The sequence below is a fragment of the Diachasma alloeum genome, unplaced genomic scaffold (genome assembly GCF_001412515.2).
Source record: "Diachasma alloeum isolate Michigan unplaced genomic scaffold, Dall2.0 Dall_scaffold_00213, whole genome shotgun sequence".
NCBI lineage: Eukaryota > Metazoa > Arthropoda > Insecta > Hymenoptera > Braconidae > Diachasma > Diachasma alloeum.
This window is the reverse complement of record NW_021680378.1, coordinates 974,991-997,250: the sequence shown is the minus strand read 5'-3', so window position 1 is coordinate 997,250 and position 22,260 is coordinate 974,991. Positions and strand designations below refer to the sequence as shown.

Here is a 22,260-nt window from a genome sequence, read left to right as displayed (position 1 = left end):
TTCCAAATACTGTTGGCTTGGCACGCGGCCGGATGCAAACTGAAGGGACCGTTGATGCTTTTCCTATTTGGCTACGCGATATCCCACCTTCATGCCTTTATTTACGGCACGTGTGTGTGTGTGAATAATTCTTGCCAGAAGAAGAAGGGAAGTGGAGAAACGATGAAACAACTCAACATTCACATACACCTTGGTTGACTTGGAAGATCTATTCGCATATCCAACACCAGCAGGCGAATTTAAATATAGGTGATGAGTTGAAGGGAGCATCTGAGGAGAGCCCCGGCTGATGGTCTCGTCTCTTGGAGTAATGCCAGTTGACATGCAGCTTGAGATAAACAGGAGATGCTAACAATGGGTTTTTCTTGATGCATTGAGCTGGTGATCAGTGGCGTCATTAAAGGATGGTTAGTTCTGAATGTTTAATGGTCATTTTTCGGACGAAAGGGAGTTGTCGAGCGCAACTACCGAATTTTGGAGGTTTGATGGGACATTTAAAGAAGACTGAGCTAAGAAAACAATCCAGGAAGTACTATATTCGATCAGGCTTGATTCAGCGTTGATGCCAGCACTTGATCAAGGCTTGCCTGAAATTAACCTGATTGTGGCTTTCTTTGGTTTCATCGAATCTCATGAAATAGGGAGGTCCTGTACCTGAGGATAATCGACCTGCTGCTTCCGATTTCGACTAGAACGACCATCTCCGGAAATTAAGGATACTTGAGTGACACATGTTGAACCGATAATTCTGCTGATTGCACAAATTCTGATAGGCCTACCATTTCTCATTGCACAAACAACTACAACTTTGAAGGCTACCCTCGCTCACCGGAAGTAGCCGTGACTGAGCGTCGAGGGGCATCAGTGGTGTTTCCGGGCTTGGTTTTGTCGCGTAATAGGCCGCGACACCTGTTAACACCAGGGCGCCAGCACCTCCGATGTAGGGCAGGAGATCTTCGAAGTGTGTCTGCAACACTTTAAATGGATAATGGTCAGTAATACTCGATTACCCTCATAATAATTTTTGTTTTCGCGAATTCTCCGTGGTCTCCGTCGCGATGAGTTACATCGCGGACATTACTTCCGCGAATTTATAAAATAATTACAATTATCGATCCTCCCTCCGATAACTAATATTACTTGTCCAACTCCATTCAACTCTTTAGAATAATAGAAATCGATGCCAACACAGGACACGTAAATTGGCTTGGAATGAGTTCTCCGGTAGGAGGGTTCATTATTGCCCCAAAAAAATCAATTGCCCCACGCAGGAAGTTACAACAGCTCATTCAACAGTCCAAATACACCCCATTTATTAAAAAAAAATCTCCCGAACAAATGTCCGCGAGAAGAACAGCCAAATGACAATTGATGTAGTTGTACTTACTGATGGCCTTGATATGAGATTCCGGGCGTTGTGATGGGTCCACTTTTTAGGTTCTCAAAACCAGAGGATTTCCAAATTTAAAGCAATTTTCCCCCTCAAAAAATTGATAACTTTAAAGAAACCAGCTTAAAAAATCAGCGGAACAGACAGAAAAAATAAAGTAGAAGGGTGGTTATCGTTAAAACGAACGACTCCGCATGTCATCTAACCCGTCTGACTTTTTGTAACTTCTTACCCCCTTTTTTTTATTATCAGTCCGCTATGCGGATAGCCGCACTGGTGGTGCCTTCCACGCCACCCTCTTGATGTTGTTGCGGGACTAACGTTACAATTGGGGGAAGAAATCAATGAGCCGCCCTCTATGTCTGTCCCACCCCGATGTGAACCTGTTATAGATAAGCAGTTCACCCTTTGCGGCATTGATACTTGGAGGGTTCTTCCGGTTACCAGAATGCGAACGCGAAGGGCGGGATTTTCGCAGACGAGGACAAGTTATCGACTAGCGGTGATGGCTTACCGACGTCGACTCTATGATAATGTCACCTTCAAATGAACTATTTTGGGATTGACAGATCGAAATTGATCAGCCTATGGTAATCGTTGGTCCCTAACAACGAGGCCTGTAGTATCAAACCCCTCTTGTGAAGACTTTATGCGCGATATATTTTGAATCCACTCAAGTGGAATACCTCTGAGATAGATAACTGAAAATTTAAAGGCTTGATTGGTTGCTATTTGGGTAGCGAGCAGATACTCCTGGATGAAAGTCTCTGGAGGTTCCACAGTCAGCGTTGTACCACGTGAGTTGAATCGCGTTTCTGACATGCTTCTGCATTGATCAAAAATTTTGATCTGGAGTCAACGAACAGGTAATTATCCTCCCTTGAAGATCGTCGCGATTTGACCAATAGAGATTGATCGTTGATTTTATGATATAGAATGTTCCACCACCGTCAGCACTGGTTGCTCATCCCCACGGGTCTCCTCGGCTTCTTCTGCCTCTGGAGAACATCGTCTTGGAACGCCCCAAGTGTACTCACTAGTACGTCAATCCAACTGGACCTGTCGCTGCCCGCACCCAGTGTCGTCAACCAACGGGCCTTCAACATCTCCAAGAAGTACCCAAAACCCCCGAAGAGAAGACACCGTGGAGCAGCGTCCAGGTACATGCTCCAGCTTTATCATCGGCGGCCATCAGCGGACATCGTCCGGGCACTCTCTCCCCTGCACGTCTCAGGGCCAATAGAACACAACGGCGGCGGGCGGATTCTGGAGTTCCAACTGCCTCCAGTCAACCCAGAGGAGTATCTCGAAGCCGCGGAACTCCTCGGCACCGCAGGTATGATCCTCCGGGTGAAGTCGATGGACCATTTCGTTCAGCCCGAGGGGTTGAGGGCCTCCAGGAGGGATGAGACCTGGCGAGCGTTCGACGTGACGTCAACCGTGAAAAAACGAAAGGAAGACATCGTAAAATTTCTAGTGACAGGTAGGGTCAGGGGACAACCGGGGGGAGAGGGTCCCATTCTCCTCCTCAGCTATACGAAGCCCAAAAAGAGGACACGCCGATCAGCGGAGGAAGAGAGTGAGGATCTTCCTGTGGCTTCCTGGTCGGCGGATCCTCGGAGGCGCAGGAAGAACCCCTGCAGGAAACGCCCTCTCTACGTTGACTTCTCCGCAATCAACTATGATGAGTGGATTGTAGCTCCACCTGGCTACGACGCCTATCAGTGCATGGGAAAGTGCTTCTTTCCGTTCCCCGATCACCTGAGCCCGACTAAACACGCGATCGTTCAGTCGTTGCTGCATGGAGCACTTCAGGGGGTGGAGGGAGGCAAAACTATTGGGAGGGTCTGCTGTGTGCCGACAAGACTGGCGCCAACCAGTCTTCTTTATTTGGATGCCAGTGGTACGCTGACTTATCAGTACGGGTACGAGGATATGGTGGTGGTTGAGTGCGGTTGCCGATAAGATTAAGGATTCATCATGTGTTTGTACTTATTTTTATTCTTTTTTTTATTAATAAACTATGGCATTCATCGAACAGAACAGAAACATCATTTCATTTGGATCATCAGTCGCGTCTTCAATTATTTGCTATATCATACAAAAATAACTAAACAAATGCCTTGAGCAGACTTTCAAGTAATGCTAGATCGAGTGACATTCAATTGAAAATGAGTAAATGGACAAAATTATCATTCTGATGAGCATGAAGGAGAATATCATCAATGGTTGGTTTTGTTTTTGCAGCTGATGTTCACGGATCTCTGAATCTCACATATCTATACATTTCACTGCATCACAATATTACACTATACACATGGAGCAATTGGAAAAAATAGTTCGGATAACGATAGAATTTCTTGAGTCTCTAGAAATAAGATGGATCACTAGCTAAACACCTTCGAGCACATTTCATTATTCTTCTTATTGAGCAAATATGATCTGGCCGGGGTCGGTACAACGACCCTTCTCGTCTTCCTGAGCCGATGCTTGCTCCCAGGTATCCTCTCGATTTTATAAATCTGATGTACGGCGGACACATCCGGCTGCATCAATCTCATGCAGAGGCTAACGGGTCCGGAGAAATCTACGTCTGTGGATAACTCCAATTTGGGTTCCAGGATCAAGGCGAATTCCGAATTACTCAGGACAAAATCGGACTTGATTCTGAAGCCACCCTTCACAGCAACCCCAGCGCCCATTTCGACGAGAGACTGGGCGTTTCTGGACCAGAGGGACAGCTGAATCTGGCCAGCGAGATCGAAGCTCACGGCCCCTTCAACGTCAATCTCCGCGATGAACCCAACACCCAATGGCACCAATTCCCTGTGTCGATGGAGGTTAGCAATCGTCTGGAACGCGGAGGTCCTCTCCGAAGCTGTTCCCGACCACACGTGTCCCATTAATTCACCCTGTCCCGAGAAGAAGACAAAGGGCCTGACTCCTACTCCGAGGATTCCGATCTCCATCCCCGCAGTGGCGACCTCCTCATCATCCGACTCCTCTTGAGAATTCGAAGACATGAAGCTGCTAAGGCCACCTGCGAACAGTCCCAGGGAGAAGAGTGCCTCCTCATGAGAACCCGTCTGCATGACGACATCAACAACTCCTCGTTTCAGCAGTCCAGAGTTGACCTCCTGAACAGTCACCAGAGATCCGTTACTCGCGGACGACGTCAGGAAGGGCCTGGTGAAGGCCGTACTGAGTCCGCGATGTGCCAGAACATTGTAGTTTTTGACTCTCCTAGCTTCTACTTCGATCGCGGAATTGAATTTTTCGCGGAAATTCAAGTTCTTTTCCGCGAGTTGTTCTAATCTCTGACTGAGGTACCTCCGGACTTCATACATGGAGTCAGTAGTAGTGAGGTACTCCAAAAACCCCCTGAGGTCCTCAACCGAAGGTTCACTCTCAAGGATGATGTCTGCGGCGAGGGTCCTAGCGCTGCTGTCCCTCTTAGGCCCTCCAATTTGGTAGAACGTCCTCTTAGCCGCGATTTTGAGATCCTCGGTCACGTATCTGGAGTCGAGAGCCCCCAGGGCTCGCCAGGCTGCAACACTCGTAGATTTCGTTCCGTTGATAGCGTAGGACATCAAGATTGGGAGAGAAGTCTTACTTCTGAGGTTCTTGAGGGCCCGCAGGAACTTCAGACGGCAATCATCACCCGTGCAGGTGTCCAACCCCAGTTCCAGGCTGACTCGAACCTTTTCCTTTATCGCGGGCGTCTCAAGTTGTCTCGCCATGGCGGCCGCGGTCAGCGCTAGTGTCTCAGATACCCGTTCGTTTTGGAGTGTCTCCTCAGAACGCTTGAGAACGTCTTTGATAATGTCTGGGTGAGGTACTGGGGACATTGACAATGCCCACAGATAACGCTCGCTGTCATCGCCAGTTTCATCCTGACGGAGGATCTTCATAGCTGCCTGGTGAGTGGCGGGAGTAGATGCTGATCCTAAAACGTCTAGCAGTTGGGTCTTCAGCTGGAGATACCGCGGACTCTTCAGGATTTTCGTGAGGTCGTCCGCGGGTGCGTCTCGCACCAGAGGAATGAGTTTCAAGAAGGCGGCAGCAGATTTCGCGGTTCCGAGGGCTGAATTCTCTAGGGCTTCTCGGTTCTGCTCGATGAGTTCTTCCAACTGAAAGGAATCACATTGAATGAGCGTCGATTAAACAACGACATACACTGCGATATGAAACAATACGATATTCTCAAAATTGTTGCCTTGACATTATCGATGTTCACATTATCGATTATCGCGGCATCTTTATAGATGAGAAATAAGATAGTGACGTACCGTTCGACAACCAGATTCGGGACAAGTGATCGGTTCCACCTGAAGATCGATCTCCACTTCCTTGTACCCGGGTTGCAGGTGAACAATGGCGTCCCTGACACTCCTGCCATCGATCCGCGAGGCTGATACTCTTCGCGTTTCTTGGAGGATCCTCTGAGTGGTGACCGTCGCGCCGACTTCCGGCTTCGCCTGAAGCGTCACCTCGTGGATTTCAGTCTCCTCGATCTTGATTGGTAAAAGTGAGGGGTCCAGCGTGTAGGCCGCGAACCTAGTGCTGTCCAAGCTGACTCCCAGGACGGGGTTAGGATGCTGATCCCGTTGCGAAAGACTGATCTCTTCGCAATGATCCTTGGATTTCGCGATCACGCGAGGACCGCGAGATTCGTAGGTGACGTTGCAGACTCCAGAGGCATCGCGTTCCCGATATTCTCCATCCGAGGTTCTGTATTGGAAGAGATTTACCAGTCCGCGTTTAAGGTTAGCGGAGGAGATCGTCTCGTCGGGGCTTAGGAATGTCTTCAGGATCTCTCCGTTCTGCCAGAGGAGGTAGATCGGGTGCTGTGGGATGTCATCAATCTTCGAGGAGTGCTCGACGAATCCTTCTGGCTCCGGGGCCTTCCGCGATTTGATGTACAGTTGAGGGGTAAGTAGCTAAAAATATTGAAATCGCGATATTTATGTTTTCATTTTCAACACCCGCGGGCCTTGAAAAAGTGGAATTATCGTACCGAGCGAGGATGGAAAAAATAAAGATAATTTGTGCAAGATTGAGTGAGTGGTAAAATAGTACAGTATATAGCGATGAGGTGATGACTAAGGACATAGAAAATATTTCGGGTTAATGTTGGAGGTAAGCAAGTCAGATGTGCAGGGGGTTACTCGTCAGAATGATAGTTCTTTCAAATTATGCAGTTATGTAAAACATTTAGCCGAATGAAAAATGAAATGCTTCACGGTCTCTCACAGCGTTATCGCGGAAGCGAAGGTTATCGAATCGAGTTCACTCGGGGGCCTGACCCTTCGCATCGTCATCAGATAGCACAGTACCACGTCAACGTTTACTCAGGACTAACAGCAGAAATTTATGATAAGCATTCTGAACACATTTGGTGTATGAATGCGGGGGGAAAATACACTGTCGATAATTTTTTCCTCAACTAAATGAATTATGGTAGGCAGTTGCATTTTAGTGTTGGGAATAATTCTCAGAACAATTGGGGATAATGAAGTCGAGTCAGATGATTGATTCAGATGAGTCAATGATTTATTCTTCTGACTATAATTTAAATACCTTAATTTCGAGAAGTAGCACATCAAAATCCTCAGGATCATTCCAAACAGCAGTGACACTCAAGTCAGCAGTGAATTGAAATCCAACATCACCACCCGACTTTGGTGCACCAGACTCTCTCGATAGGACAATTGTTGTCAGATGATATTCAATTCCATTACCAACAGTCCATCCTCTTGACGCCCCCACCGCGGCTGCAATCACCAGAATCCATGTCCACTTTGAATACCACATTATTACGTTGCAAGATAGAGAGCGTTGATTTTTAACGGTGAATGTTGAGGATTTGGAGGGGAATTTCCGGGGCTCACTGTGAGCCTGAAAATTTTTTCAATGGAATAACAACGGCCGATGGCCGGCACTCGACTGACAGTACTGGGGTCCCAAAACCCGGCGCACAACTTGCTCTATCTGTGTGGGACACGATACTTGTGTTGATAGACATCACGATGAGTTGGACAATTTGTGGTTGTGTGTGTGGATGAGGGAGGGGATCTACCGTGCGTGAGGGAAACCGTTAATCGGTTAAACTACGTCCGTTTGAGGTTTGTTATTCTTCTGTATTTGAGTTCAACGGTCAAAATTTATTGTTTCAAAATATCAAAGTGATAATGATTACAAAAATATAGGAATTGTTCTTTTTTAAAATTATTTTTGGCAAAAATTCCTGGGAATTTTCTATTTTCTTCGAAATTCTTCAAAATTCTATATATTTTATGCAGCTTTCTTCAGTAGTAAAAAACGATAAGAAATCAATCTTTAATATGGACTTTTAATAGTTGATTAAAATGTATAAGAAGTTTTCGTCGAGGTTTGTTGTGCTTCTGTACTTGAGGTTAACGGTCAAAATTTATTGTTTCAAAATATCAGAGTGATGATAATTATAAAGTTATCGTGATTGTTTAATTTTTTTTTCTTGAAAAATTTCTGGGAATTTCCAGTTTTCTTGAAAATTCACTACATTTTTCGCGGGATTTTCAACAATTTCATGTAACTTTCTTCATTATTAAAACCGATAATGGATAGATCTTTAATATGGATTTTTAATAATTGATTAAAATGTATAAAAAATTTTCGTTGAGGTTTGTGTTCTTCAATATTTCAGTTCAACTGTCAAAATTTATTGTTTCAAAATATCAGAGTGATAATAATTATAAAGTTATCGTGATTGTTTATTTTATTTTTTTAAATTCCCGGGGATTTCCAATTTTCTTCAAAATTTCATACATTTTTCGCGGGATTTTCAATAATTTTATGTAACTTTCTTCATTATTGAACAACGATCATGAATAGATCGCTTTAATATGGATTTTTAACAGTTGATTAGAATCCATAAAAAATTTTCGTTAAGGTTTGTTGTTCTTCAATATTTCAGTTCAACCGTCAAAAGTTGTTGTTTCAAAATATCAAAGTGATGATAATTATAAAGTTATCGTGATTGTTGAATTTTTTTTTCTTAAAAAATTCCTGGAAATTTTCATTTTCATCCAAATTTCATACGTTTTTCGCGGAATTTTCAACAATTTTATGTAACTTTCTTCATTATTAAAAGAAGATAGTGGATAAATCTCTAATATGGATTTTTAACGCTTGATTAAAATCCTTAAAAAAAATTCTTATTCAATTCCTGTGAAATTGAGATGATTAAATAATCAAGTTTTGAAGACTCAATTACGCAGAAAAAAAACTCACTACTTCCGTGTTGAATAAATACCGAAGAGGTAGGTTATTATCTTTATCACACACGTGACAGAAGTGCGTTAAAATGCCTCATCCATCCTCGCATTCTTCATTGACAGTTTTGAGTCAATTTTCATGAGCATTAGTCATCGCTTACGTTTCAAGCGGAAACTTGAAAGTTCGCGATGTATTTACGAAGTGTATTAACTGCTTATCAATTACCTGGCGCCGATTGACACGTGGGACCTGAAAAAAAATTAAATCAACAATTCATCTTTTGAAAGTTTGAAAAAAAACACAAGTTAATTTTTTTTGTTTGAACGAAAAAAAAAGATCTTTTCTTCGTTCTGCCTTTTATGGAACGTCTACTTATGTTCCATTACCCCCATGTTTATAATGATGTTCATCCGGTGAAGAAATCAATCACAAAGCAGTAAAACAGTCGAACTAAATTGTTACTATTGTCTGGTTTTCTGTAAATATCTCGGAAACTAAGAGAGATAGCAAAATTTTCATTATGACATTTTTTGTAGTCCCCAATTCGCTCTACAAAAAAGGTCTATATGAAAATTTCGTCACCTCCCTTAGATTCGGAGATAGACTCGATAACTTAGCCAACCGCGAAGTCGACTCGAACCGTTCTACCGCTCCACCACTGAACTTGTAAAAAAAAACTCCCATTTCGAATCTATTTTGAAATGTTTGTTTTCATTCCAAAAATACGGAGATAACAAGAAGAACAAACAAACACTCGCATAAATTAACGCGGAAGGCATCAGGAAGCGAATTTAATTTTTATGAGTGTTGATTTTTTATTCAATGGAAAAATTGAGCGGAGGTGAAGCAATTGATCGGGAGATGATTATTGTTTCAACATACCCAATAGGACGAATGAACAGACGATGACAGTGAGGACAGTCTCTCCTGGCATCCTTCCACGTTGAAGTACCGCGAGGACTGCGCCAAGTTCTCTACAAACCGACGTTTATCTTCACTACACTTTACTGTACTGACTATGAAACATTAATAATTAAACGACTCATGTCGACTTGTGTCTTATCAGAATTTTTTTCCCACTTTTCTTCACTGGTATAGCTACACTAGTTTTCAGGGAACTCTGACGTTTATGATCATTGCTGCGATAATTTTGGTAATTATTATATTATTATTATTATTATTATTATAGATAATTTTGATGGTTCCATTGAAAAAAAAGGAAATTAGAACGAAATAAATTAAATATTTGAACTTTCCAAAATTATTTTTTTTTATCATCAATTCTCTGTTTTTTTAGATTATAATATTAATTTTTTGTGAACAACTTTTCAACAATAATTTATTTATATTCAATTGGCTGAATTAGTTTGTAAAAAAACTATAATTGAGATTTTTTGTATTTATGCTGTCACCGGAAGCAGCGGATTATTTTATAAAATATGGTATGTAGTTGGAGATAAGTAAGAGGATCGTTGAACCATGAAAAATAAAAGGGAAAAAGCATTAGGACCTGTTTTCTCGCTGCCCAGTTAATCCCGAAGAGGTGACCCAGAGCTAGTAACTGGAATACGGAAGTACTTCATTCCACGACGTTCGAAATATTCTTGTTTTAATTTTTTTTTCACGACTCCGAAGGTCAGGCTCACAGTGTATCAGGGACAAGTCGGATTATTATTACCGGCTTGTGGTCACGGCTTCTAGGATTCTAGAATTACCGACTCCTGCGGTTTTGCGGTTTTCATCTCAATTTTATTTTATTCTTTACGTCGTGTTAATAATTATTCTCCGGCCGGAGGAATAATTCTATTGATAATATTCTCGATCATTCGCATCGTCAAAATTTTAATTAAAAAAATAAATAAATAAAAGGAAGTGTAAACGATAGGAACTATTAAAAAATAATTTTTGTTGACAATTCTTAATTTCGTAAAATTGTTACTGAAAAAAAATGAGTTTTTGGAACTAAAAAATGTTAACAATCCTCTTTTTCAGAAGAATTTGCTCTACCGGCGGTGGATAAAATAGATGATTCCAAAATCAAAATGAATAAAAAAATCTCGAATATTTTGGACCAAAAAATATAATTAAAATTGTTTCTTCCTCTCGATCTTTATGTTCAATGTAATTTTTTCATGATTTAGTAAAAAAAAGTATTTAAATCTGGAGCAAATCACCGCACAAATTGATAAATTATTAACTACTGACTTGTTCAACTCGAGAGAATCTACTGCCCTTGGCAGATATAATTTTCTTGAAATTTAAATTACGAATTTCGAAACTGATTCGTTCAACTTGAAAAATATACTTACCGACAGAGGATACCCTCCCCTAGGTCCGAAAATACGCCCAAATAATTCACTCGCGAAAATTCCGAAAGTGACCAGACTCTCTCATTGAAAATTGAGCCTGCCTGCGCACTTTGACGCACAAGAAACAAAGCAATCACTGAACTCTCTAGGTCGCTGCTGATTGAGTCTATCTAGGAGAAGAGTGAGGGAAACTGAAAGCTTCCGTTCTTATCGCCAGTCTTTGCCCCTCGGTGAGCAAGTGTGACCCCCAGGGGTCAATCACGACAAGAGAAAAAAACTTATTGTTTTGTTTATCGAACATTCCATCGTATTGTATTGACTCATGCTTACAAATTTAATAAATCATAAATTCTCTATTTTTTTCTTGCGGTCAAGTCATCGCGTCAAGTACAAGTTCCGCACAAATTATTTTTAGACCACCGGTAGAAAGCGTGGCTGACACAGGAGATGGAGAACCTTCGTGAACCTTTTCAGGATCTCCACGAGCAGAGATGAAAGAAACAATCTCAGAAAAAGTCTTAATAAATTTTTTTTCGGAGCGCGGCCAATCTATCGCGTCAAGTAGATGATTCGCAATATATTTTTCTCCAACATAAAAATTGGACAGATAACATCACCTTCTTAATCAGAAATAAATCAGTCAATCTTGAAGTAATTTCAAATAATTTTATTCTCGAGTGGCGGTCAAGTCAGCGCGCCAAGTACTAGGCCCGCATAAATTATTTTTAGACGACCGCTAGGAAGTGTAGCTGACACAGGAGATGAAGAACCCTTGTGAACCTTTTCAGGATCTCCACAAGCAGAGATGGAAGAAATAAACCCAAGAAAATTCTTAATAAGTTTTTTCTCGGAGCGCGGTCAACCCATCGCGCCAAGTAACTGATTCGCGATATATTTTTCTTCAACATAAAAATTGGACAAATAACATCACCTTTTTAATCAGGCCTGAATAAGTCAAACTTGAAGAAATTTCAACTCTTTTTATTCTCGAGTGGCGGTCAAGTCATTGCGCTAAGTACTAAGTTTGCAATCTATTAATTTTGACATTCGAAGGTATCAAAATAGAAAGATGAATTAGTATCCATTAGGTACTGGACACTGTCAATACCTCACGCATCAACAGTTTTCCGCTCTCCGTCAATCTCGACTAAAAAAGCAAATTGAATTTCGCAATTTGCAAAAAAATTTCGTTATCCCAGAATAAACCACAATTTGCTAGTATATCAGTTTTTTTTGCACACCGGATGGTTTCGGGACTGTTCGAATTGAATCAAGCGATCTTCTTGTCATACGGGCGGACGGAAGCAATTGCCGCTTGCTGAGTGACACTCTACAATATGCCACACGTTCCTCCGGTGGAAAACTGTCACTTGTCGCAAACTTGATAATTTGCAATGTCAATTTACATGAAAAGCCATTCATTTATCTACAAATTTAATCAATCAATTCGGGTATTAATAATTTCTTCAACTCAGATGCATGATGTCAGACGCATAACCTAACCGAATAATTACGAAAAAAAATTTTGGTTAGAAAATGTGCAACAACCTTTGAATCTAACCCCAAAGAAAGTAATCCTGACCTCTCTGCACTTGAAAATTTAACCTCTTCGCAGACTTGTAATGCAATGTCAATTTATATAAAAAGCTATTCATTTATCTACAAATTTAATCAATCAATTCGTGTATTAATAATTTCTTGAACTCAGATACATGATGTCAGATGCATAACCTAACCGAAAAACCTAAAAATGATTTTAAAAAATTATAGGTAAGAAAATGCGAAGTAACCTCTGAACCTAACCCGAAAAACGAAATCCTAACCTCTCCACACTTAAAAATCTTCTGCTTAAGAACCATTCCAATCTTTCCCATCATCCCTGAGGTTTCCAATTCTCTCAATACAATCCATCTAAATTCATCAACCTCTCTCCAAATCCTTTGTCTCCTCATCAACCTCCCATCTCCCAAAATAATTACTCCCCCCTCCCCTCGAACCATTCGTACATCCACCAGGCATATTTATCGCTGTTGTTTGGTAGCTTGTTGCAGCAATAACGGTAATGGCCGGCCACTTGGTACCCCCTCCCCCCCGCCTATCCACCTCGGACGATTTATCCTCTGGTAATTACACCTCGTAATAATTAATGCCGTCGTGCATTGTACTAATTATCATCAGTGGAAAAACCTTTTAAGAAATGAAAGAACAGTTTTTGAAATAAAACAAAAGCTTCAGAGAGGTTTTCCTTCTTTTTTTTTTTATTTTAAAATTCCAAATCTCTTTTTTTACACTTTCTTTTATCCAACTCCCTCCCTTCCCCTCGCGAATGAATGAATGGTACAGAGAGGGGTGACTTGTTTGAGTATCCGAAAGTGCATACATATCTGGACGCAGTAGTGAACTGGCAAGAAATTAAAAAGAAATAAAGAACGTTAACGAGACGAGATGCTGAAGACTGTGTTTGGGTTTATGAGTGGGAGGGGGGGAGGAAGGGAGTGACGGTTACCAACGACATTCAGTCTCGGACCAAGCAGCTATCCATCAGGGTGCTTTTGTCGCCCTAATGAGAGCTTTAATTATTCAGCCCAAAGTATCCACCCCTTTATCACTCTTTCTCGCTTGCACGATGGTCACGCGACATCCGCCATCTTGCTTGGAGACGCTCGCACTCTTCCGCCTCGGTTCTTTCTACTCCTGGGGAGTGAAACCACCTTTATGCTTGATGATTATTCGGTATTGAAGTTGAAGAGTTGAATTGAACCTAAAAAGGTGAGCTTTTATACTGATTTTTGTGGAGGAAAAGTTTTGCGGCGAATGATGAGAGATTTACGTGGTAGAAGTGAGGTTAAGGGAGTCAGTCGGGTGGGGGAATCCGGGGGGATCATTTTGAGGGCTTCAGAAGTTGTGAGGGACATTTTTCGGAGAATTTGTTTTTTCAATATTTCAGGAAGACTTTTTAAGTGCTGACATTTGGTTAGGATATTGAAGGGCTTTTCTTAGGAAAATTCTTCAATTTTCCCTAGGAAAATATGTCCTGAATAGGGGATTTTTAAGTCAATTGCTGATAAGTCCGATAGAACAGGACAATTTTTCATTTCTCTTGTGCACGTTGGTCCCGCGTCATCGGCCATCTTGCTTGGAGGCGCTCGCGCTCTTCCGCCTCGATTCTTTCTACTCCTGGGGAGTGAAACCACTTTTATGCTTGCTGATTATTCGGTATTGAAGTTAGAGAGTTGAATTGAGACTAAAGATAGGTGAGCTTTTATGCTGGTTTTTGTGGATGAAAACATTTGCGGCGAATGATGAGAGATTTTCGTGGTGGAAGTGAGGTTAAAGGAGTCATTCAGGTGGGGGAATCCGTGGGGTTCATTTTGAGGGTTTCAGAAGTTGCGAGGGACATGTTTCGAAGAATTTGTTTTTCAAATATTTTAGGTAAAAATTTTCAGTGCTGAAATTCTATTAGAATATTGAACGACTTTTCCTGGAAAAATTTTTCCTAGGAAAATATGTTCTGAATAGGGGATTTTATGTCAATTGCTGATAAGTCGGATAGAATTGGACAATTTGTTATGATTTTCGTGAATAAAAAGATTTGGGTCAAATGATGAATTTTTTTTTAGTTCGGGGAATCTTAAAAATTTTATTTAAAGCTATAATATTATAGAGTAATTTCAGTTTTAATACAGAGCAAATAAATCAAGCAGATGTAACGTCATATAAAATTAGTTTCTCATTTATTAAATATTTCAGTTCGATAACTCTTGTCAAAATGTAATTATCACAAGGAAAGAGTATTTTGTTTGTCATATAACGTTCTACTATTTGCATTGATTGTATACAGACTAAATTTCAACGCTTACCTCATATACATTTCACTAATTGCTCCATACTTAACAGTTTATTTCGTTAATTATTTTCGATTCCAAATGTTAGATAGAACGTGTCCACACTAGAAATATTTATTATAGCTCTGATAAGTTAATCATACCAAAATAAAGATAAATCAAAGGCTCAGACTACTCGAACGAATACAATAGAGAATTTTGTACGATCCGTACTTGTCAGTGTCCGAGTAGCGAGAGAGAGCTCGTGCGATTATCACTGGTGTGACACCTGGTCGTTTGAACGTGGCGCCTTATTTGGGTATTTCCGAAAATACTTGAAGGCGCGAAGGCCTAAACCGTTGTATCATTACAAAGCATTCAAACCGTGTGATTTATTCAGTGAATTCAGTTCTGGGGCAAATATCTAGAAGAATTGTTGATACACTGAGAAAAAAAATTTCTAATATCTGGAACAGATTTTCTTGAGAGAAGTAAATTATTTTCAATGGCTTAAATCTCAAAATGTGTGCACTGCACGAAACTCGAATAAATTTTCATTCATCACTATCGTTCCGCGTTACGTCATGAATATTTTACATATTGCAATATTGGAAGTGTATAACGAAAAAATCATGAAAACAAAAAAGATTAGAAGATTGACGATTCTTCTACGCAATTTAAGTAAGTTCATTTGCGACAAAATCATACTTGAGTACAAGAATATTTTAAAGCATGAGGCCTTTCTCGGGTCATGTCAGTTGAATTGCCTGAGAGAATTAAGCAATTGAAGAAAATTTACTTGTCTCAAGAAAATATGTTTCAGATATTAGAAAAAATTTTTCTCAGTGTAGCCGAAAATACAGCTCGTTTTTTAGGAATGAATTTATGCTCCTGAGGGATTGAACTTTCAGTCAGAAATTGATAGGATCTCATTCATAATAATAGAATTAAGGAATTAATGTCGGGTTTATTAATTTGCAGACACATGAAGAATCAATATCGAATTTTGGATAATGTCAACCTCTCCGTTCTTGGCTTTCAATTATATGTCAGATAATGATACATATCTTAGTAGTCGACGAGGTTTAATTTAAAATTTTTCGGAATATGACTGTATGCGCTGTCACTGTATGAAGCCGTGATGAGTTATGCATATCATAACCTGAAATTTTTATATTCAAAATTAAATGCAGAAGGCTCAGAACGGAGACAAAATTGTAATCAAGACCGTCATTTTCTCAGCATAAAATTGGCGTCATGAAAAATTGATCCAGCGATGGACATTCATTTCTGTCAAAATCACTTCTGTGGTTTGACGTGCTGATTAATCATTCAATCCACGATGCAAAATTCAAGAGAATTGATCATTCCTCCTCTTGACTCTTATTCTTCCACTGCTTGGCTATTTCGTCTGTTAATTTGTAAAAAAACTCGTTTCTCAGTCATTAATGGTCATCACAGCAAATTTGCAATCAATCAAAAAAAGGAAAAACAGAGAATGTTCAATTTTTCCACTTTTGCCAACGATATTAGTAAACCTGAGAAATGATTATTTCATTCTAATAGTAAAGTTTAAATAAATAAGGTTATTCAAACAGCACAAAATAAACTATTTATTTAAATGAAAAATTCACCTTTAATTGACGTTTTCTTCATATTAAATAAATCATTTTTCTGTTATTCATAAATCCTCATTTGATCCAAATAAATTCTTCGTTAATAATCCCTACAGATTTTTCTCATATTAAGAATTTTTTTTTCAAATAAATACTTTTTTTACGCAATACATCAAAATGTGATTTTTTTGAAATGGGAAAACTCTTCATTTGAGATTAATAAATCATTCATTTGACACAATTCAGTAGCGAAGTGGTAAAACGGTTTATATCCACTTATCTCCCAGTTGAGTTTTCTTGGAATATTCACAAATCTAAGGGAGATAGCGAAATTTTCGTAATAACATTTATTGTAGCACTCAATCGGCTCTACAAAAAAGATTATAACAATAATTTTACTATCTCCCTTAGATTCCGAGATATTCATTGAAAACTGGTCAATAGTCAAAATCGACTTGTACCGTTTTACCACTTCGCTACTGAATTAAATCAAATGAACAATTTTCCGGATGTATCGTCAGAACTGAAGAAAAGTCGTAAGTAGTAGTTAACTGTGAAGTAGCCTCTCAATTTGGAAGCATTGAGAAATTTTCTCAATTCTAAAACACTTGATCAAGTATTACCTCTCAGGGTACTCGAAAAAAACTCCAAACCCCATCATGCGCCATTGGCCCTTCCCCCCCCCCCTTCCCGTCCGCCGACCGCCCCTCTTTCTTCAGTTACCCAACACGAGGGTAGGGGGCTATCATAATATAGATTAGCTCATATGGCTCTCCCCCTGTGTCAGCCCGGATCTGGCTCATAGCCTCGAGTGCTTCGGATTTACTATTCATACAAGCGACAATTAGATAGGCATTACTCCGCTATGTATAGACGCGGGGGGGGGAGGGTCAGGGGTGGTAATGGTGGCCGTGTACATGCACACGAACATCCAGCGAGGGGATGTGTTGGGGTAAGTGAAACTCCACTACCTAAGTCTGTTACATAGTGGTTACTACTACTAGTAAAACAGTTACCAACGACGCAAGGGCGGTTGACGCTCAAGAGAGAGAGAGGGGGGCGGTATGGGGGGGGGGAGGGGGCAGGGGGTTTGAGTCAACCCCTAAGCCAGTGTAAACACGTTTTAATAGAGATTCGCTCGAGCGGTTATAATAGCCTTGCGGATGTAGCGACTCTGGGTCTTTTACTAAGCCAAACCTTCACTCTTCATCATATTGCACGTCTCAAATTTTTTTCTCCTTTATCGTTTTGAATTTTCCATTGATTGTACGTGAGTGCACAAATCGTTGAGAATGTCATAAAAATTCGTTGTCTATTAATTTCTTCTTTATGAGAAATAACTCAAGACAATGTTAGGATTAATTAATATAAATAAAATCTCTCGTTTATTAAATGATTTGTCTGGATAGTTACGGTCAGAATTTAATGCCTGATAAAGAGGGAATAATTTGATTCCTTACGTATAAATTCATATGATCGTGTTGCTCCGATATAAATTTACAAAATTGATCTGTTACCTCAAATTAACTTCACTCATTCATCTATACAAAATTACAATTAGGCCTTTTAAATTTACAACAAATAATTAGGAAAGACGAACGACTTTATGTGCACACTGGTTGGAATTTACAAATACACGACAATCGACAAATGAAATGGCTCAGACTACTCGAATTACTGTCAATTAAATTATGGGCCGTCCCATAGTATTTCAATCGACGTTTTTTTTATTTCGATGAAAATTGAATATGATATAGCAGTGTTCGAAGCATGCCTTGGAATGTTATTAAGATTTTTTTTTTTTTTAAGTTATGCGCAATCAAAATTTTTAGGTTGGACCAGGTAGGTAATTTTTAAAAAAATTATAACTCGATAAATATACATTTTATCGAAGGAGTGCAGAAGAACTTTTTCATTTAAAACGTGTGTAAGTTTCGGGGAAAAAAATCCAAACTCGAAAAAGTTGAATTTACAATGAATTAATCAATAAACAAATTAAAAAGTTAACAACAAATCATGACGGCAGGTTGCGAAAAAATCGAAAAAAATATATGTTATGGAGTAATTATCGAAGAATTGCCAGTACCATTGGCGTTTACTAATCTCCATTAGTTCCCGAGATATGTCAACGTCCGAGTAGCGAGAGAGACAGCTCTCGCAGGACTTCACCGATATGGCACCTGGTGTGACTGACCGTGGCGCTTTATTTGGGTATTTTAGAAAATATTTGATGGCGCGACGGTATAAATGATGATATCATTAGAATGTGTAGTTGAAATTGATGACGTAGTTGTAATAATAGATGATGGGATTATTCTGGCTGAGTTTTGAAAGCGGATCTTCGCTTCACGGAGAGAAATATTCAATAAAAATTACGTATCTTTTCCGTAATTCCGGAGCGAAATGTGATTGTAGGAAATTTTACGGAACTGTCACGGAATTTTTCCGGAGCGTTCCGTAATTTTTATCTGAATCTCCTGTGAAAAATTACGATATCGTCACTCAAATTTTCTGAGTCGATTTCGTAATCGGTGAGTGAATTGTGAGTTCCGTGATTTTTACTGAGCATTTCTCTCCGTGTTGAAAAAAAAAACAAAGTCCGATACTAATTTAGTAAATCGTCCAAAATTCACCATCTGCATCATCAATAATATGCAACAGTATAAACCATTGACGTATAATTTATTTTTATTCATTATTTATTCATTCTTATTTTATTTAGTTATTTTTCAAGTCAATCAGCGGAAGCCAATAACATGACTAATTTCGAAAATGATGACCTTTCGATTTTTCTGTTTGAATTTTTCTCTTGATATTTCTTCTATTAAAACTATTGGGCACGGATTTTCCAGATTTCTTCCGCTATATTTTTTCGTTTTGTTTTGCATTGTAGGATTCGAGTAAAAAAAACTTTCCAGCGAATCCGTTAAGTTCTTCTATTGAATTTTTTCATACGTGAGTCTATCGTGGTACGAAGCACCCGAAAGATAATTGAAAACTTCATACGTTGCTGTTACAGCGTGAGAAATTTGAATCTCTCACATAGGTCATGATTTTTAATCATTAAACTATCAATTGCTTTGATTAATGACACCATCAAGACGAGATTGTCAATAATTTGGGAAAACATATGTCTGGGAGATGTAATCGACGGGGGAGAGCACTCCCCTTATCTTAATGGTGAAGGAGGGAATTCCGTAGTGGATGGACATGGCAATCTGCTGGCGGACCGCCCCCTCTTCACCATCGGAAGCTACCGAATATCCACCATTGTGATGATAATGCTCTTTCACTCGCGATAGCCCATCAGCAGCGTATTATCTTCCTGGTATACGCTAATGCACTCAGATGATTCTCCAACAAATTAATTATCCATTCTGTACGGTAGAGAAATTCTTTCCTCTTTGGGATAGACGGAGAAAAAAGTTGGAAGGATGAACAAAAGTTGGAGAAAGGTGAATGAATTGTAAGGTATCCTCCGCGAAGAGTATTTTTTGCCGCGATTTTCTCAATTATTTTTATCCAACTTTTCTCTCCGTGGAGATATCGACCGGATGATAATGGAAAATTGGTGATTTATGCGGAAGAAATGGCCGAGAAACACCGGATGGTGGAGACATCTTGACACGTGCGATCTTCGATGCCACTCAAGATAATCGAACAAAGGGACGGTAGTGCTTAACCCCGGGGAGGGCGCTCTGCGCTTGACTCCTTCGGGCTGCATGTCCGGTCTTAATTCGGGGATATAAATCAGGGGTACCATTAGGAGTATAGAAAAACAATGAGGGGATGAGAGTAGCTGAATTACTTCGGGTTGGGATTTTATTCATTGGGGGAAAATGGGGGTTTCGTTTGGGGTCGGTGACATAACTCAATACATGATTTTTTTTCTGGTGGCTAATGACTTTGAAAATTCTGAAAAAAAATGAGATGTGAACAAACTATCACAGAATACAATTTTTTTAATAATTTTGTATAGGAATTTTTCAGCGCGACAGAATCATTTTTAATAACGTTTTTTCAGCAGAATTTAATGTAGAGAATAACCTGATTTATATGATTTTTTTTTCATTTGTTAATGACTAGCGAAAAATCGGAAAAAATTCGAGATGTGGACTGATTATTACAGAATACCGCAGGATTTTTTGGATAATTTTTTATGCGAATTTTTCAGCGCGACAAAATCATTTTTAATAAAGTTTCTTCAGCAGAATTTGATGTAGAGCATACCCTGATTTATATGATTTTTTTAGTCATTAGTTAATGACTAAAAAAAAATCGGAAAAAAAATCAAGATGTGGGTTGGACATTACAGAATACAGTAGTATCTTTTAAATAATTTATTATGCGAATTTTTCATTCTGAAAAAAAAAACATTGCTAATACCGTCTAGCGAAATTTGATATATGACATAAGCCGACGCATATAATTTGTTTCCATAAGGTAATCATGAGTAAAAATTCTGAAAAAAATCAGAGATATGAGCCATATCTCAAACCTCACTGTGAATTTTTTTCATATTTTTTACAGTCAGAAAATTAGCCCCCAAAAATCATTTTCAATAAAAAAAAGCGATACATCGCAATTCGTCTCTTCCCCGAAGGCATGTCCCATATTTCCCCACCCCAGTTAGTAATTCCCAATAAATGTCACCAATCGGAAGAAAACAACAAACACAACCATGATCATTAATACGTTAATAGTTCCATTGTTATAAATTAATCGAGACAGGCGCTTTCCACATTGTCTCGCCCTGTTACCTCTTGTGCGGCGCGCGGTGGGGGCGGGAAGGGGGGGCTGTAGGGGTTAGGTAGAAATATCCAGTGGACTGTGTGATGCAAGCGTGTGTCGACGAAAACAATACAGCTATGGAGAAGTGAGGACCATGGAGTCCCACTAGGAGAGTATGGGGAGTCACGTGGCAGTTGACAGTATTGCCACACGTCGCGCACACCCCAATACGCCCGAGTGAGAATGGGAATATTGTCCGGGTGGCACGCGTTCATCAACCATTCGGGGACAACCCCCTCGATCTAATGGAATTATAAATTCAAGAGCTTCGCATGTAACGCACCTGAGTCACTGGGTGAATGGATTGTGGAAAAATCATCGAGGAAGTCGTGGTTGAATATTAGGTTATGTCACAAGAGATGAAAAACCCTAGAAGATACCCGAATAGAAATTCTGTTCAGGTCTCGATCAGAAACTGATCAAGTCCGATCCGAAATTCTGATCAGGCATGTTACGCCTCCACCTTATGTTTTTCCACTAGGGAAGGTGATGCCTTGATCGAGAAGTATATTATAGTATTTATTATTATTACTTTGCAAAGATACAAATCTGTACAAAGGAGAGCCGTACGGGCAGCTTGGCCGTAAAATTGCGTGAAAGTATAAGACGTATCATTTCCATTCTAACATAAAATAAAGTACAATAAAATACGATAGAATGGCCTAAATTATATATACACATAAAACTATCTATAGAGTCATGAATTAATATAGGGATCGATGATATCGTTAGGTGATCAAAAGGGTTACAGTGAATAATTTTTTGTTTCCCCCTCCCCCTTTTTTTTTCTTTAAGCCTATATTCCATTTTGTTGATTTTATTCGTTTCACAATTATATTTACATGATTCTTACTGTCTATTTACATGGTTCCTGCTATATACGAGAGGAAATTATGTAGTGCTATTATTCCATATTGTAATTATGGGTAAGAGCCAGGGTAATTCAATTAAAAGACACAGATTTTGAAGGAAGAGAAGTGTTTATTTTAAGGTCCTCACTCCTCAGTCTCTCCAACGTAACTAACAGACTCTACAGACTTTTCACGAAAACCGGCCTCAGACCTCTTTGTCAC

General features: G+C 39.6%; 2 protein-coding genes across 4 annotated transcripts; one reads left to right on the top strand and one right to left on the bottom strand.

Moving 5' to 3' along the window:
• Nucleotides 1-2,326: 2,326 nt before the first annotated feature.
• LOC107037079 (dorsalin-1-like) lies at nucleotides 2,327-3,355 on the top strand. The gene has a single exon (XM_015255410.1). It carries the CDS (start codon nucleotides 2,327-2,329, stop codon nucleotides 3,353-3,355), a length of 1,029 nt encoding a protein of 342 aa, XP_015110896.1.
• Nucleotides 3,356-3,371: 16 nt separating this feature from the next.
• LOC114841043 (microsomal triglyceride transfer protein large subunit) lies at nucleotides 3,372-9,661 on the bottom strand. 3 transcript variants are annotated; one of them, XM_015255404.2, is made up of 5 exons: nucleotides 9,530-9,661; nucleotides 8,873-8,896; nucleotides 6,971-7,164; nucleotides 5,680-6,330; nucleotides 3,372-5,520 (listed from the first exon to the last, which is right to left on the bottom strand). In XM_015255404.2, exons 1-5 carry the CDS (start codon nucleotides 9,579-9,581, stop codon nucleotides 3,778-3,780), a joined length of 2,664 nt encoding a protein of 887 aa, XP_015110890.1. In that variant the 5' UTR covers nucleotides 9,582-9,661; the 3' UTR covers nucleotides 3,372-3,777. The 3 variants fall into 3 exon arrangements, with proteins under 3 accessions (XP_015110890.1, XP_015110893.1, XP_015110892.1); XM_015255407.1 differs by having other exon boundaries at nucleotides 6,971-7,288; nucleotides 9,530-9,590; XM_015255406.1 differs by having other exon boundaries at nucleotides 6,971-7,381; nucleotides 9,530-9,572.
• Nucleotides 9,662-22,260: the final 12,599 nt, after the last annotated feature.